Source organism: Triticum dicoccoides, chromosome 3B (genome assembly GCF_002162155.2).
Source record: "Triticum dicoccoides isolate Atlit2015 ecotype Zavitan chromosome 3B, WEW_v2.0, whole genome shotgun sequence".
Classification (NCBI taxonomy): Eukaryota; Viridiplantae; Streptophyta; class Magnoliopsida; order Poales; family Poaceae; genus Triticum; species Triticum dicoccoides.
Window position 1 is genome coordinate 339202213 of NC_041385.1, and position 17006 is coordinate 339219218.

Below are 17006 nucleotides of genomic sequence, written 5' to 3' on the forward strand. Positions count from 1 at the left end.
CCCTCCACTCCATTTGCTCCGCCAAAGCTGCCCTCCCCGCCGCGCAGATATGTCGGTGCTGCGCTTCATCAAGGGGATGCACGGCGATCCTCTCGCCCCACAGTACGCTCTCGTAGACTTCCGTACTCTAGCCGCGCCGCCACCGCTGGCGATGTTCTTGTGGAGGCGCATGGCGGTCAGCGCCGCCACCGCTGACGACGTTCTTGTGGAGACGCACGGCGGTAAGCTTCTCCCATGGTACGCGCATTCTAGACTGAGGCCCCGTGCATGTCGATGTAGCACTGAATGCTAGCTGATAGACGTTGTTAATCTCACTGTTTGCCGAAGTAGTTTACAGTCAATATGCTTTGCTTAAGAAGCTTCCTTGCCCTGTTATGCACTCAATCTGCTTAGCTGAGATGGCATGCCAAGGCCGATTAGTTGCTAAAATATCCTGCCATATATTTATTGTGACGTAGATTGCCATGGTCTAGTAGCCAATATGTTAGGTGTAATTGCTCTACACCATTTTATAATCGATCTTTGTTGCTACGATGGCCTTCGATAGTTAAATGGTTGTGTGCTCGGCCTCATTGACTGCTGAAACAACTTGCCATAATTTAGCACTCAAGTTTGTTTGCTGAATTAGCTTTACATATATTTCGTTACTTAGATCTGCTCATCCAAATATCTTGCCATAGATTTAGACATTGACCTAGGTATTTTTTTTTCTGGACTTCATAAAAAAGCATATATGTTTTTCCTGTAATATCTAGTAGAAGAACTAATTTGTATGTCTAACAGATGGACAGGACTTGGATAACTTCTGCTCGAAGATTCTCCGCTGGATATGTCGAGGGGGTTGAAAACTTCATGAACTTTATCAGAGCTGAGTACGGTGGTCCGAAATCAGATGTGCTCTGCCCGTGTAGCAGTCGTATGAATTCAGTTACAAGACCCCAGTCAACTGTGCAAAAATCATATACACTTGTATGGGATGTCGGTCAAATATACTAGGTGGATTCATCATGGTGAAGCTATGAACGTCAATGTTATTGACTACGTGGAAGCAGCAGATCACCATCTCGATCTGTCTGATGCTCAGGTGGAATAGGAGGAGGAGGTGGTGATGGCGGAGCCACTGAGTTTGACCAACATTGAAACAATGCTATGAAATGCTCATGCATTTCATGAACTTTCACCTCCAAAAGAAAAACGGTGGGCCCACATGTTGGAACAATGCAACGTGGCTGTCACCCCAGGAAATAAGCTGTCAATAATCTCAGCTATAGTCACCTTTCTTCAGGTGAAGACATCTGAGTGGATGACCAACAAATCATTCGATACGATGTTGGCTGCTTTCCGCAAATATTTCCCAGATGCGTCTGAGCTGCCACACACCTACAGTAAAACGAAGAATTTCCTTTGTGCAGTTGGAGTTGGATATGATATGATCCATGTTTGTAAGAATAATTGTGTTCTATTCCGGAAGGATTATACCAACTTAAGTGAATGCCCAAAATGTAAATCATCAAGATGGAAAGATGGCGATGCTATGAAGAGGATTCCTCATAATGTTCTGAGACATTTTCCAATTATACCAAGATTGTAGAGGTTGTTTCATGATGCTGAAACAAGAGAGGATGTACTGTGGCATTATAGGAACCAGGAGTACAGAGATCAGAATGTCATGAGCCATCCATCTCATGGTAGTGAGTGAAAAAGCTTCAATCATAAACACAAAAAGTTTGCTGCTGACTCGAGAAACATTAGACTTGGCTTAGCTTCAGATGGATTTAACCAATTTGGCCACCAGAGCGCCACATATAGCATGTGGCCAGTGCTTGTTATCCCTTACAACATGCCTCCAAATGTCTGCACCAAAGAATCAAACTACATGATGGCCTTGCTCATCCCAGGTCCAAAAAGTCCTGGAAAGGATTTTGATTTATTTATGGAGCCTCTTGTGGAGGAACTTCAACAGCTATGGAGGGGTGTTCTCACTCGAGACCTATATAGCAACCCACCAGCTGATTTCTTTCTGCGTGCTGTTTTAATTTGGTGCGTCCATGATTATCCGGCTTTGGGCACTATGTCAGGGCGAACGACACATGGTTACAATGCATGTGTTTGCTGTGACGGGAATTCGCTGTCATACGCAATACTTAGCAAGATTTGTTACATTGGACACCGTCGTTTCCTTGCCAAGGACAAGCCGCATCTTAGAAAATACCGAAGACATGTGTTCAATGCAAAGGATGAAAACCGTGATGCACCAAAGAGGCTCACCGCCGATGAGTTGCAAGTGAAATTAGACAAGGTCAGGCATATTACACCAGGAAACCATCCTGGTAATGGTAGCGGGAAAAGGAAGCGTGGCAGGGTAGAGGAGAGATTATTGTTTACCCGCAGGTCCACTTTGTGGGAATTGGAGTATTGGAAAGATTTGGATCTGCGGCATAATCTTGATGTGATGCACATCGAGAAAAATATATGTGACAGCATTATCGGCACACTTTTCTTAATATTGAAGGCAAGATGAAAGATACCTTAAAATCTAGGATTGATTTGACAAACCTAGGTATCACACAGGATTTGCATGTGCAAGATGAAGGTAAACCACGGGATATGGCACCAACTGTGTACGCCTTGTACAAGGTAAAAAGAAAAGAATGTTGCGAGGTCCTGTCACGTGTGAGATTCCCACGTGGATTTGCTTCCAACCCTGAAAGGAGAGTCAGTGCAGATGGAAACAAGGTACAAGGATTGAAAACTCATGACTGCCACATCCTACTTCAAAGGGTTTTACCTGTTATCCTTAGAGGATTGGGCCGCCTTGACTTATCCAGAGCAGTTGCAGAGTTGGGACAATTCTTCAGGGAACTCTGCAGTAGAAATATTAGGATAGATGCTTTGGAGCATCTTGGAGACAAGATACCAACTATCCTATGCGACCTTGAGAAGATATATCCTCCAGCCTTCTTTGATGTGATGGTGCATTTGGCTGTTCATCTACCTGATGAGGCACTACTTAGAGGTCCAGTACAGTATAGCAGGATGTACCCTATTGAAAAGCAGCTGGGCACTTTCAAGGGCTATGTCATGGACTGAGCTATACTCGACGGTTCCATTGCAGAGGCCTACACTGCTACATAAGCGTTGACATTCTGCTCAAAATACATTGAAACAGCTGATCACCTTAGCAAAGAGATTGGTGAAGACAATATCGGGCTCAATGTTTCTGATTATTCTGTTCGAGTTACAGGGAAGAGTCGACAAGAGGACAAACCTATTGATTTGGAAAAAATGGTTTTGTATGTGTTGAATAACTGTCCTGAGATACTACCTTATATCAAGTAAGTGCTAAGTACTGCAGCTTATACATCGTAACCTACTAAACTCGCAGCACATTCTTATATATTTAGATGTTTGACACGATCACTATGTTGTGCAGCTTCTAGAAAAAGGAGTTACTGCCGCAAAATCCAAGAAACATTGACAAACTGGTTACGGAAGGATTTGCGAAATGGTTCAAGAGCCATGTAAGCTTTTGAATTGCACTGTTAGTTTTTTTTAATATATTGAGTACATAAGATGATCAGCTTGTCTATTTTCTAATCATAGGTTAAGAACATGTGGGAGGATGGGCAGGCAGTTGATGATGCCCTTTACTCACTAGCAATGGGTCCTGATACTCGGGTAAGGCATTATGAATCTTGCGTTGTTGGAGATGTGTGCTACAACATCCTTGCAAGCGACTAAGGCAGAAAGACACAAAACAGTGCCATCATGAGTAGGGATACGTACGACAAAGACACAACTAAAATGTATACTAACATACCAGACATTGTACAGTTGCAGTATATCTCCAGTTTCGAGGATCATTGGTGTGTGGTTCTGTTGTGCTGTCGTTGGTATAACCTGTTTTCCAGGATCACAAAACCCAGAGCTGATGATTATTTCAAATCCATCAATGTCAAGGCGGCGTACTAGACCAATCAGCCTTTTATTTTGGCAAATCAAGCAACACAGATATTTTTCTTTGAAGACACATTTGCATGTAGTGATGATTGGAGAGTATTGCAAAGGTTTGAGCAGAGAAATTCATTTAATGAAGTTGCACAACAAGATGATGCTTACGCTGCTCCTGATGTACAAGATAACACAGATGTTCCTAATATCTTTGAGAACCATCACGTCAATGACGCTAGCGAAAAGATTGCCTGTCGTGCTCTGGACATACAAGAGTTGATCAAGAAGAAGTCAACATTCGAGAACATTGAGGATGAAGAAGAAGATGACACTGTGGGGAATTATGATTCGGACTGATACACATGGCGAAGATGTTGACGCTGCTCCTACGGATGATGATTAGATTGCTTTTGTCGTATTTGCCTGTCAGAAGACGTTTTTTTATCTACTATATGAAATTGTGTTTGCTATGACAACTGAAGCCTGATGAACGTGTTGTTTAGTATTTTGCAGTGAGAACATCACTTGTTATGTATGCTGATATGTGTTTGGTGATTGTATAACGACTAAAACATGATGACGTTGTTGTTTAGTTGTACTCATATTTGGCTGCGAAACTTGAATTTGATGACATAGTTTGCTGTTGGACTGCAATTTGGTCGACGTCTTTGAATGGGAACAAAGCTGACCCGACAGGGCCTCTGCTAATTTATTTATTTATTACCAAAAGGGCCTCTGCTATTTATTTATTTATGAGCAAAAGGGGATACACCCTGATTTCCGTTAATAGAAATCATTAGATGTTCACAACACTACGCCCAGCCTGCTACACAGGTTTCATTCATTACTAGTTTCAGCAAAGTGCTCATGTCATAGCCACTGAATACATCACGAGTGCTACATACACTACAAATAAAGAGACAATCATCCTAGAGAGCACATCAATTTGGCCCATTATCTTCACAAGCTCTTTCATCTCCTCATTGTTGTCAAGGCCGTTCAACAGCTGTTGCTTGGCTATGATCAGAGGAACTACATATTTAACCTTCTGCTCTGCATCTTCCTCTTCTGTCGTTCCTTCAGTTACTTCTCCAACACCCCAACCTGCTGGTATTGGGATTTTTCGGCTAACCAAATAATCAGCGTAGTTGCATTCCCCCACATCAGCAACTTCCCAGAAATACAAATCACACGAATCTTCCCTTTTCTGCATGAATTAAATTGGAAGATCATCAACCAAGCTATTAAAAAAATCAGCAACTGAAAGCAGCAGAACAACACTTAAACATATTATCACCCCATGATTCGGGCATTTGTAGAAGACTCGGCCAGGGTTGAGGATCGTGGTTGAGACGCGACTGATGACTCTGCGTGATTTGCAGCAGTGGCACCACACCAACGGCAACGGGTTGCGATGAGAAATCGGCTGCGGTGCGTGTGCCGGTGGGGGTGTGATGAGACCCACAGGCGATGGTATGGGTGGCGACTTGGCGCATATCTGGTTGTTGCCTGTTGAAGAGCAGATGGACGAGCAGCCAGTGGACATGGTTGCTGCGGCCAGAGCTTCTGATGCTAGGCAGAGTAAGTAGAGAAGAGGAGAAGCGAATGTTGGATATGTCAGTTTCATTACTTGCATAGTAGCGTAGCACCATATATACTCATAGTCTAGGTTTGGATACGAACCAGCTACAGGAGCACGTCTTTTTTTTAAAACTCAGCAACGTCTCTTTACTGGTACACTAGCTTGTTATGTACGCCTTCTCAAGTCTTTGATTTTCTTTCTTTTTTTTCAAGGAAGGAAGGGGGACAAAATTGAGAATTCCTGGGACTGGAACCGAAGACCTCTCGGTTGAAAAACAAGGGTGCAAGTCACTTATGTGGCGAACATTCCCCGGGAGGAGGACGGCAGATGAACGCATTTTCCTCGCAGTTTTAGTTGCGACGCAAGATCGAACGGTCGCAGTTTTGGGAATGTTATCAGGTAAACGAGCCCAGTTTTTCTTTTCTTCCTATATATAAAATAGTATGCTACTTGGTGTCGGCCTAGTCAACAAACGATTGTTCCAACCTTGACCGTTGGATTGACATTCAACGTCTGTCGTGTTTCTTCAGTCACTTCTTCCTCCAGCCGCCAAAGCCAAACCAGCGCCGGCAGGACCGCCTGCTCCCGCCTCCCATGGCTGGCTGTGTTGCCGCGCATGCATCGTGGCCACATCGCACCCTAAAACTCTGCGCATCTTCCCAGGCTCCTGTTCGTTCCTGTCCGAGGCCTCACCATCGTCCTCCGCCTTGGTTCGCTCGCCGCGGCGCCGCCCTCCGGTGTTGTCAACATGGTCAACAACCGAGAGGAATAAGGAGATGACTATACACGGTGAGGCCAGCAGCGCACGCAGTAATTTTGTTTTTTCGAGCCGGAGAAGGGTATCAACTGGGTTGTGCTGGAGATGTGGCCCGTCTAGCCCAGACTTTTATTTCATATGTTTAGCAGATGACCAGCCCAGTTTGTTTTTGTCCTTTCTGAAAATGGCTAGCCAGCTATTTTGTTTTTTGCAGAATAACCAACATAGGCCTACTTGCTTTTCTATGCCCTGCTGGGCCGGAAATCTTTCAAGATGAGGAGGGATGCATTTTGCCCAGAAAATGGGCTATAGGTAATAAGAAATGGGCTATAAGTAATAATAAATGGGCTGTAAAATGAAAAAATACAGCAAACAGGCAATTAGTTCCAAAATACTTTTTTCTTTCGAATTTTGATATTTTAAATTTCATTGTTTTTGTGTGGGTAAAATTTCATTGAATTTAAATTAAGGTATATTTAGTTCTCAAATTAATTTGAATCTGGCTAGAAATTTCGGGTTGTATGCTGTTTGGGACAGATTTGGAGGCTGACTTGTGGGTCTACTAGGTTGACGGGTATGAAAGGCTTTGTCAACTTAGTCCACAAATGATTCTAACAGCAGTGACCGTTGGATGTTAATCCAACGGCCGTGATGCTTCTTCAATATTTGATCTTCTTTCTCCAGCCGCCCAAACCAGCACCGGTGGGACTGCCTGCTCCTGCCTCCCATTGCCGGCTGTGCTGCCACACAGGCCGCACTACCCCGCCCTACTCCATTGCTGGCCAGGCCATTCCTCTACTCACCCACACATCTTGTTATTTTCCGGCGACGGCAGCTGGACCAGCAAACCCTCGTACTCCCCACCGTGTGGGAAACCACTGTCGAGTCTTCCTCGTCTCCGTGTCGTTTCCTTCCTAGGCCTCGCTGTCGTCCACCGCCATGGTGCTCTCGGCGCGGCCTGGTCAACGTGGTCAACGGACGACATCCATCGGACGTGGACGGTACGTGGAGAGGCTGATAGCTTGGTCCACGACCGCACACAAGGAAATGCCTCCTTATTACGCGCAAAATAATGATTCCTCCACCTGACATCTGGGACCCACTGGAAGGGCCTCTATATTTCGTGAAAAAAATGTTCTCCACGGTGACAGGTTGGACACACCAGCTATATCTTTGCATGCAAGGAAGTGCCTCCTTATTACGCACAAAAAATGAATACTCCCCCTGCTAGCTGGGACCCAGCATAGTGGGAGGCTAACTTGTGGGCCTACTAAGTTGACGGGGACGAAGAAATTTTTCAACTTAGTCAATATGAATGATTCTAGCTCCAGTGACCGTACGATGTTCATCCAACGGCCGTAGTGCTTCTTCAACCTCTGGTCTTCTTGCTCGAGCCACCAGCACCGGTCGTGCCGCGTGCTCCTGCCTGTCGTGGCCGGTTGTGATGCCGCTGAGGCCTCACCTCCCCCTACTACTCCCATTGCTGGCCAGGCCATCCCTCTACTCACCCACACCCCCTGTTATTCTGCGGCGATGCTAGCCTCATACCGCAGCCGAACCAGTGAACCCTCGTAATTCTCTCCGCGTGGCCATCCACTGCCGCGTCTTCCCCGGCTCCGCGTCGTCCCCTTCCTAGGCCTCGCCGTCATCACCGCCTTGGTGCTCTCGGCACGGCGTGGTCAATGTGGTCAATGACCGACTTCCATCAGAAGAGTATTGTACGTGGAGAGGCTGACAACTGGGTCCACGACCGCAGCAAGAAAGTGCCTCCTTATTACGCGGAAAATAATGATTACTCCACCTGACAGCAAGGACCCACTGGACGGTCCATCGTATTTCGTGAAAAAATGTTTCCCCCTGATTGATGGGACCTACCAGGTACATCTTCGCACGCAAGGAAGTGCATCCATATTACGTGCAAAAAAAATGATTCGCCCCCTGACTGCTGGGACCCACCAGCTACATCTTCGCACGCAAGGAAGTGCCTGACAGTGGGACCCACCTAGTCGAAGCGTACCTAGCATTGTCATTCTGGTCATGAACGTGTACGTACATACTGGTCGATGTAGAGGCACGCACGTGTCATAGTAGAGGCGCGCACGTGTCGTAGTAGAGGCGCTCACACAGCATGTACACGTACGTATAGCGGCCAGGGTGCAAGATAGAAAATATAGCCACATACGTACATACGGGCGGGGTCTCAAACGCCTACTCGCGCATACGTACGGCCAGGGCTCGTGTACATGGCTGGGTCAGAATGGAGAATCTACGGCGTCATCGTATTCATGGGGAGGCAACAGAATACGTCGTGTTCATCGGGAGGCAACGGAACACGTGCTGTTCATCGGGAGCCAACCGGCTTGGACGGAACAGCCAATGGAAACGAGGCCTAGAGTACCGCAGAATGGAGGAAACGACCTTGTGTTCGACTGGCCACGGTAGAAACGGGATCCTGTTCATCGGGAGGGGTCTGGCGTATCACAAAACGGAGGAAACAAACTTCTGTTGGACCTCCTACGGTCGAAACAGGGTCTTGTTGATCGGGAGGGGTGTGGTGTACTGCAAAACGGATGAAACGGACTTGTGTTGGAGCGCTACGGTCGAAATGGGGGTCATGTTCATTGGGAGGGGTGTGGCGTACCGCAAAACGGGACTCCACGGGATACTGTTCATCTCCACCGTGGACCTCCTCTAGCCTTCACGGGCTACTGTTCATCCACCGTCGACCTGCTCCAGCCTCCACCTGCGACTGTTCATCCACGGGCTCCTGTTCATCCAGGCTCCACCGCGCGCTCCTCCATCAGCTACTGTTCAACCAACCCTCTCCACGGGGTCCTGTTCAACCACCCCTCCACGGGCTACTGTTCATCCAGCCCTCCTCCGGCTACTGTTCAACTAGCTCTCCACCGACTACTGTTCAACCTTACCTCCACGGGGTCTTGTTCATCCATCCCTCCATGTGGTCCTGTTCATCCACGCCCAACCGGCTCGATCGATCGGGGTCCTGTTCATCCAGCGGCAACACCACGGGGTCCTGTTCATCCAACCCCCCCACCGGGAACTGTTCATCCAACACCCCAACAACGCTCACTGTTCATCAAGGGAAGGAGGCAGCAGGTTCGATCGACTTCAATTACCAGTAGTAGCAAACGAAGGAATCGCTCGATCGGGTTCAGTAACGCGTAGCCTGTAGATCAATCGCTTGGGTTCAGTAGGCGAACGCCTCGCTCAGGTTCAGTTAGAGCCCAACGCATCGCACCCACGCGTGTACGTGCACGAGAGAAACGTGCATCGCTCGGCTCCCGACCACCCACCGTAACCGGGAACTCCCCGATATTTTCCTCGTCCTCGCTTCTACGACGGTTTTTCTGTCATGCACTGGCCAAAGAATGTCATGCAGCCGCGTCTCCGGCCCGCCCAGGACGAAAAGCCCATTTTATGTCATGATTTTTTGTCATAGAAGTAGGAGCCCACCACATCTATGATGATACCGGGTTTTGTCACAGTTATCGTCATAGAAGTGTCATAAGTATGACAGAAAAAAATTCCGTTCGGCCCAAAATGTCATGGATGTGTCTTTTATTATAGTGTAAAACACTGTCTCTCTGTTCCTATTACCATCTGTCCGAGATCCACAGCTCGGGACCCCCCTGTCCCAAGGTCTGTCGGTTTTGACACCGGCAAGTAGATAACATTCTTTAGCTTAGACTATAGCTGTTATCAATAATATTGCTAAATTCATGTCTAAGGCATCCGCCACTAGACTTTCCCCTATCACCCACAAACTCATTATTAAAACACAAACAACCTTCATCAATGGTAGGTATATTTTAGATGGTATCCTGATCCTGCATGAGCTGCTACATGACCTTCATGCTAGCGGGTGGGAGGTGGTGGTGCTCATATTGGATTTTGAGAAAGCATATGGTTTTCGCTGGTCCATCCTTAGGGATGTTCTTATGTCTAGAGGCTTTGTTCCCTCTTATGCTCACCTCCTGATGTAGTTGGTTTGCGGTGCACATACCACCATCTCTATCAATGGGGTTGTCAGTCCCTTCATTAAAAATGGTCCTGGTCTTAGGCAGGGCGACCCCATCTCACTAATCCTCTTTAACTTTCTTCTGGCGCCTTGACCAAGATGCTCTTCAGCGTAGCTGATGCTGGACATATCTCCAGCGTTGCTACTAACCTTTTCCCTACCACTGTCACACATTATCAGTATGCTGATAACACGATTATCTCGGTTGGCAAAAATGATCTCGAGCTTGCCAACCTCAAATTCATCCTCTTGTGTCTCAAATCATTTTTGGCCTCAAATTAACCTTAGTAAGAGCGAAGCGTTTGTGTTGGGATGCCCTCACCAAGAGAAGATTTGAATATTTGACCTTCAGAACTACAAGCTTGGTTCATTTCCTACTACTTCCTAGGGGTTCCTTTTTCTCCGTTAAAACTTTTGGCAGCCAAATTTTGACCAATAATGGACCAGCGAACTGCGTTTGGATCCAAATTCTGAAATCTAAATATTTTCGGGACCCATCATCATTTTATTCTAATGCTTGCAATGGCTCGCAATTTTGGAAATCTATAGTCAGGTGCGACATGAATTTTGTGGCCTCCTTAAGTTTGTGGTTTGCTTCGACACGTCGACTCGTTTTTGGCTAGATTTGTGGCATGGGGAGGGCCCCCACTGCCACCTTTTCCTACTCTCTTTTCTTATATTTCTAACTAGTTGTCTCCATTTCGGAGCTAGCTACAAATAATCGAGAGTCGGGGTTGCGCCGGGTCCTGTCCCCTAAGAGTTGGCCAACTAGCAGGAGTTGACTGCCCCTTTGTCGGTGCTCTTGGAGACTCTGAATCAACTCGTTTGACCTCATTCCCACTCGGGCAAGTTCTTTGTTAAATCCCTTTGTCAGCCAAGAGGCTACTTCCTCTGCAAGATCACGCTTTAGTCTGTAGGCAGTGGGTTGGGCTTGGCTGGACAGTTGAGCGTGACGTGGAGTGCTGGAGCACCCGTTCAGGGTGGAACGTTGGGTATACCCTGATGAATGATTCAAGGAAATATGGCGAGCACGGATTCTCCTTAAGATCGAAATCTTTCTTTGGTGGGCCATCGATCAAATTATTAAGAGAAATATCACGACAACTGTTGGCTGATCTCTTTGTGAAGATTCTGAAAACACTCAACACGTCTTGTTTAATTGTGACTTAGCCTTCTTGGGCTGGAGCTGGGTTCAATCATGGTTGAACACCAACTGGAACCCGACTTGTGTTGTTGAGCTTTTAGCAATATCTTTCGAATCATTCGGGCTAGTTTATTCGTGCTTACTGGATGGCAGTTGCAACCTTTGCTTGGTGCTTTTGCATGACTAGGAACAAGTTTACTATTAAACATGGTCGATTCTCTCTTTGAAATGGTTGCCTTATTACATCAGTGGAAGCCTCTCTACAGTCGTGAATGATTATGTCATCGCTTCAATAATTGCCAAGATCTCGTCTGCCATCGCCTTGCGTCCTGCTCGTTCAATGCTGACGCCCCGCGGAGCGTAATATCATTTGGTAGCTTTCAGACTCCATGTTTCTGTTGGCCTGTGTGCCTGTGTGCCTGTCTTGCCATCTAAATTGGTTGTACTTGGCTTAAGTCCGTAAAACTCTATGTCACTGTCATTTGTTGGATGACTTAGTTAGTTTGGCTTTATTTATCCGCGTATTTTATAACAGATCCATTATGTACTGCTTTAGGAAAGCCAGTGAGGTAGCGGTCGGCTATGCTGAAATGTTTGGTTCTGCGCAAGGCTAGTTCCCTATTAAATATTTGAGAATTTCGGTTCATTATCGGTGTCTCACAAACACGGAGTGGAAACATGTAGAGGAACACTTAGAGAAACGGTTGAGCAGTTGGCAAGGCAAGTTACTCTCCATTGGAGGATGACATGTCTTGATAAATTTTGTCCTCATAAATATGGTTCTCTATATGCTTTCCTTTGTCCAACTCCCTAAAGGAGTCTTTCAAAGGTCGGATTATTTCGTAGCCAGATTCTTTTGGTCCTTCACAATCGACTCTATGTACCAGGCATTCATGCAGTCAGAGCTCCCATTGGATAATAACATGAAGATATGAAAGCCCAATATTTCACTAAAAGTTAAAATTTTCATGTGGTGTCGTCGAAGGGGAGTTATGCTAACGAAAGACAACCTCGCCTGTCGCAACTGGCAAGGAAGCAAAACGTGTAGTTTTTGTACTCACGACGAGACAATCAAACACCTCTTTTTCGAGTGCAAGTTTGCGTGTTTTACATGACCAATCATCCAAATAACGTCCAATTTGTATCCGCCCACAAGTATTGCCAACTTTTTGGTCATTGGCTGGACGTTATTTCAAATAGGTTCAGCAAGCTAATAAGGATGGGATCGTGTGCCTTGTTACGGTCGTTGTGGCGATGTAGAGATAATCTGATTTTTAATGGCAAAAACTCTGCTCCTTTGCAGATAATTTTTCGCTGTACACACTGCCTTCGTACGTGATGTATACTACATCGAACGGAGTACCAACCATTATTTAAGGTGGTGTGTATGCGGCTGAAACAGGTGTTCAGGAAGGTTTTCACCCAACATGGATGGCGGCATAATTTCCGGATCGGTCCATCGCCTCCTTAGACATACGCGTAGTGTTGGTCTTATACGACTTTATTGGTGCCAATATATTGGTTTTTTCTTTCTTGTGTCAGACCGTTCGTGATTAGTTGTGTGCATTTTAGTCATGCAGAGGCCGGACATTACCCATTACCCATTGATGCTACATTTTAAATTAATAAAAGCGTTTTTTATAAAAAAAATCCATTATGTACGCAACACCGTTCGACACCACCATTAGCATACGCATGAAGCGCTCCCCATGCGAAAGAAGCACACGTCACAGATTGTAATTGGCTCTCACATCTTGGCAGGGCTCTGATGTTGGCAAATCGGGCTTATGACATTCTTTACAGTGTGCCTTCTCGTTTGCCTATTGCAGTACTATTTTCAGTAAAACGGAAGGAGCTATCGAATTCGAACGGGACGTGTGGTCCAGGTGATAGGCTGGAAAAAATGGGTGTGAATCAGTAGATGCTTGTGCTTTACTGCAGGGAAACATGGATGGAAGCTTCAACGCCAAGGAAGGGACAAATCCCTGGCCCTGGCGCTGGCCCTGGGGGACAAAAGAAACGATACTCTCTACTACCTACAGTTTCCGGAGAAATACTCTAGTGCTCCATTCCGTGGATGGTCTGGCGCAATCAGTGGGTTGTTTCCCCATGGAGGTAGGCGCGGTATCTGCGTCTTTGCTTCAAATGTTGCTTGCCGTTGAAGCGTGATTCATGTACTACTAGTACTACTGTCCAGCAAGTGAAGAACCGTTTGGGAGAGACACAACGAGCGATTGGCTGGGCAATAAACAATTGATGCATGCATGCATGCATGCATGTAGTATGCGCTGGAGTAGTGCTGAGTTGGCTACACTACACTGTTTTTGAAACGAAGCTACACTACATTGTTGAGGTCAGGAGACCCATCTTTTACAACAAGTAGTGAACCCACCCTCCCTTTGGTTGGAAAATAAACTGTAGAAGAGGAGCAAAGACTAGTGGAACAACTTCCAGGAAGAAAGAAAGAAAGAAAGAAAAAAAGAAAGAAAAATGAATTTGTTGTGGCTACGACTATCCAAGCAAGCAGCTAGCTAGGTGCACCTGACGTTCCTCCCTGGCCCTCCGTAGTAGAAGTAGTTCCCCCAGACGGCGTTGACGCCGCCCTGGATGTCGTAGCAGTTGGGGTGGTCGGCGGTGACGTGGAAGGTGGTGAGCGGGATGAGGCTGTTGTCCCAGTCCACCACCTCCAGGTTGCGGAAGTAGGAGGAGCGGCCGAAGCCCTCCCCGGGGAAGTGCCCGCTCCCCATCTGCGTGGCCGTGTGCGACCCCTCGGCGCGCGTGTCCACCACCTCGCCACCGAACTGCACCATGCTCGCGTGCGACGCCAGGTGGCTGAACAAGAAGCTAGGCCAGTAACCCACCAGCTCCCCCGACCCGAACTCCAGCCACCAGTTGCCGTGGTTGGGGTCTTTCCAGATCAGGAGGCTGATGTCGAACTGGCCGCCTTTGTAGCCCGAGGTGGGCGAAATGGCCGCCCCCATGGCGATCCGGCTGTTGGTCTGCACGAACCCTGAGCACAGCAAGTTGTAGCACCCCGTCGTCTGGTACGCGTCCGTCTGCATGCCATGCCATGCAAATTCAAACCCTTTTCTTTTCTTTTATTTCACCAGACGATCGATCCATCCATGGATCGAGGAGAAAGGGCTTACCGTCCAGTAAGTGAAGAACCTGGGCGAGTTGTCCCCATACAGCTGCGGGCTCACCTGTCACACAAAACAGCAAGCAGCTGTTAATTATATGTTGTTGTTGTTGTCCCTGCCACCCGAGACAGAGAGCAGAGACCAGAGAGGAATGGATGATGCTCAAATCGCAAACGTACCTGCCATCCGGCCTCGATGGTGTTGAGATCGTTGCCGAAGGTGCCGCCGATAACCCAGATCTGCGACAGGCTGAACTCCGTCGGCGTGCTCACCTTGGGCGCCCACACGTTGATGCTCGCACGCCCGCCGTAGTACTCGTCGCCGGCAACGTACCCCACCGCGTGCTGCATACACACACACACACACACACCCCATTTCAACAACCATCCATCCATCCGCTGATGAGTTACTAGTGTTACTGTCTTGTTAATGTTACCCCTGCTGCTCTACTGCAGTTAACTACTACTCCCTCCGTCTTAGGACGTTTCCTGACACTACATTAATGTCAAAAGAAAAGAAAAGAAAAAACATACTCAGATCAATTAATATGCACCTAGCGAGAGCCAAAATGCAGACGAAGAAGCGACACTCGGGTCAATGCTCTCTGCGGATGTTAGCTCGGAGGAGTAAAAGCAACAGCAAACAAATCAAATCCAGTCAAATCCATGAGGTTAAAAGCTGTGCGCTGAATCTATGTCCTCGCAGTGCATGGCATCATGCGACCGCTCTGCTCGATATCACGTTTTTACCCAACTTTTTCGGATACTCTGCTTTTTAAGCATCATTTAGCGCAGGGGCAATTTTTTTTTTTGAAACGGACAATTTCATTCAGCAACAAAGACAAGATTTATCCTACATACTACAGGCTACAGTAACTTGAATTCAGGTTGTGCTTACAATGTACTCCCGCCGTAAAGAAATATAAGAGCATTACTTTCTTTACAGAGGGAGTACTAGTACTGTAATGGTATGCTATGACAAGAGTAGACTACGGACCTCGTGGCCGCCGGCGACCGTGTCACGCCGTAATCTGGCCGTGGGCACCCTTCCGAACCTCCTCACGGAGCTGGCGCGGAGGACGTCGGCCTCCGTAATCCTCCTCACCGGGACGGACCCCTCCGGACACGAGACGCCGGACACCGCCCAAAGCTGCACTCCGGCGTCCGCCGTGTCATTGGGGCGGCGGTGGTGTCCACTCGGTCGCACCGGCGGGCCCTACGACAAGACAACCAATCGAACAAGAGCCCAAGACTTGGTTAACTAATCAATCTGCATGCTGGCTTTCCCTTGGCTTTGAAATGGAAATAAATAAATAAAATTAACCATAGCTGCTAACGAGATGGATGCATTACCAGTGGTCTCTGGCCGCGCAGCCTGGGGTGGTCGAACGCCGGCTGCAGGTGCGCCGGCACGCAGTCGATGAGGTCGCCGTCGGGGCTCTGCCATGAACCAACGAGCACCACGGTTAATCTCTCTCGGCCACGACCGAGACCGAATTGCAGCAACACTGGCAGTAGGGCGACCGAGGAGACATGCCTGAATGGTCCGGAGAGACGGCTTGTTGAGCCTTGTGAGGAGCGCCTGGACCCGCCTGTACCTCCTTAGCTCCTCCCCCGGCCGGAACGTCACGTTAGCCGCCGCCGCACAGTTGCCAAGAAGCGCGACATGAAGCAGCAGCAGCAGCAGGACAAGGGCAGCAGCAGTGGGATGTGATGGAGATGGAGATGGAGATGGAGATGGAGAGTAGGGTGCAGCCATCAGTGTGGGATTCTGTGCCTGTGAAGCTTCCTGCACGGCGGCGTCTTGTCGCTGCTGCCGATGCTCCTGTGCGAGGAATACATTGGCTGGCTGCTCGGTGCCTGCCGCTTGTTGTTTGGGTGTTGGGACTAGTACTCGCCACAGAACCTGTCCACTCCAGCCAGTACTGGCAGTGGCAGCTCAGCTCAGAGCTAGCGAGCGCGGCCTCGTTCGCACGCAATCAATCCCTTTTCCCAAAGAAGAAGAAGGAGGAGGAGGAGGAGGAGGAGGAGGAGGAGCACTCGTCCTCCCGCTAAGCAAAGATCTCTCCCTCCAAGGCCCCGCGAGATGGAGCTATATATCCATCATCATTCTTATTCATAGGTGCTTATGGTTATGAAGGAGGGCGGGCCGACAAAGCATGGGGCTTTGCAGCATGAGGCAATTGAGTTGAGAGGGGGAATAATAATAATAATACTCCTACTCCTACTCCTACTGTAGTTTACTTTGGGGTGGGGCCGGGCCGGGGTGTGCTTTTGGTAAAGGGAAGGGGAGGCGCCCTGCCCCAAGTGGACTGGAGTGTCGTGCTGCTGTTGCCTTTGGGCTCTCTGCAATGAGTAGCAGCAGCAGGTCTCGAACCAGGTGCGTAAATTTGC

The 17006-nt window shown here is 47.8% G+C and overlaps 1 protein-coding gene across 1 annotated transcript; it reads right to left on the reverse strand.

The window, feature by feature from the left end:
- Positions 1 to 13777: 13777 nt before the first annotated feature.
- On the reverse strand, positions 13778 to 16716 carry LOC119276022. The gene is made up of 6 exons (XM_037556973.1): positions 16150 to 16716; positions 15966 to 16052; positions 15610 to 15828; positions 14793 to 14957; positions 14623 to 14676; positions 13778 to 14529 (listed from the first exon to the last, which is right to left on the reverse strand). The coding sequence occupies exons 1-6, from the start codon at positions 16369 to 16371 to the stop codon at positions 14005 to 14007; spliced, it is 1272 nt and encodes a 423-aa protein (XP_037412870.1). The 5' UTR covers positions 16372 to 16716; the 3' UTR covers positions 13778 to 14004.
- Between the last annotated feature and the right edge of the window lie 290 nt (positions 16717 to 17006).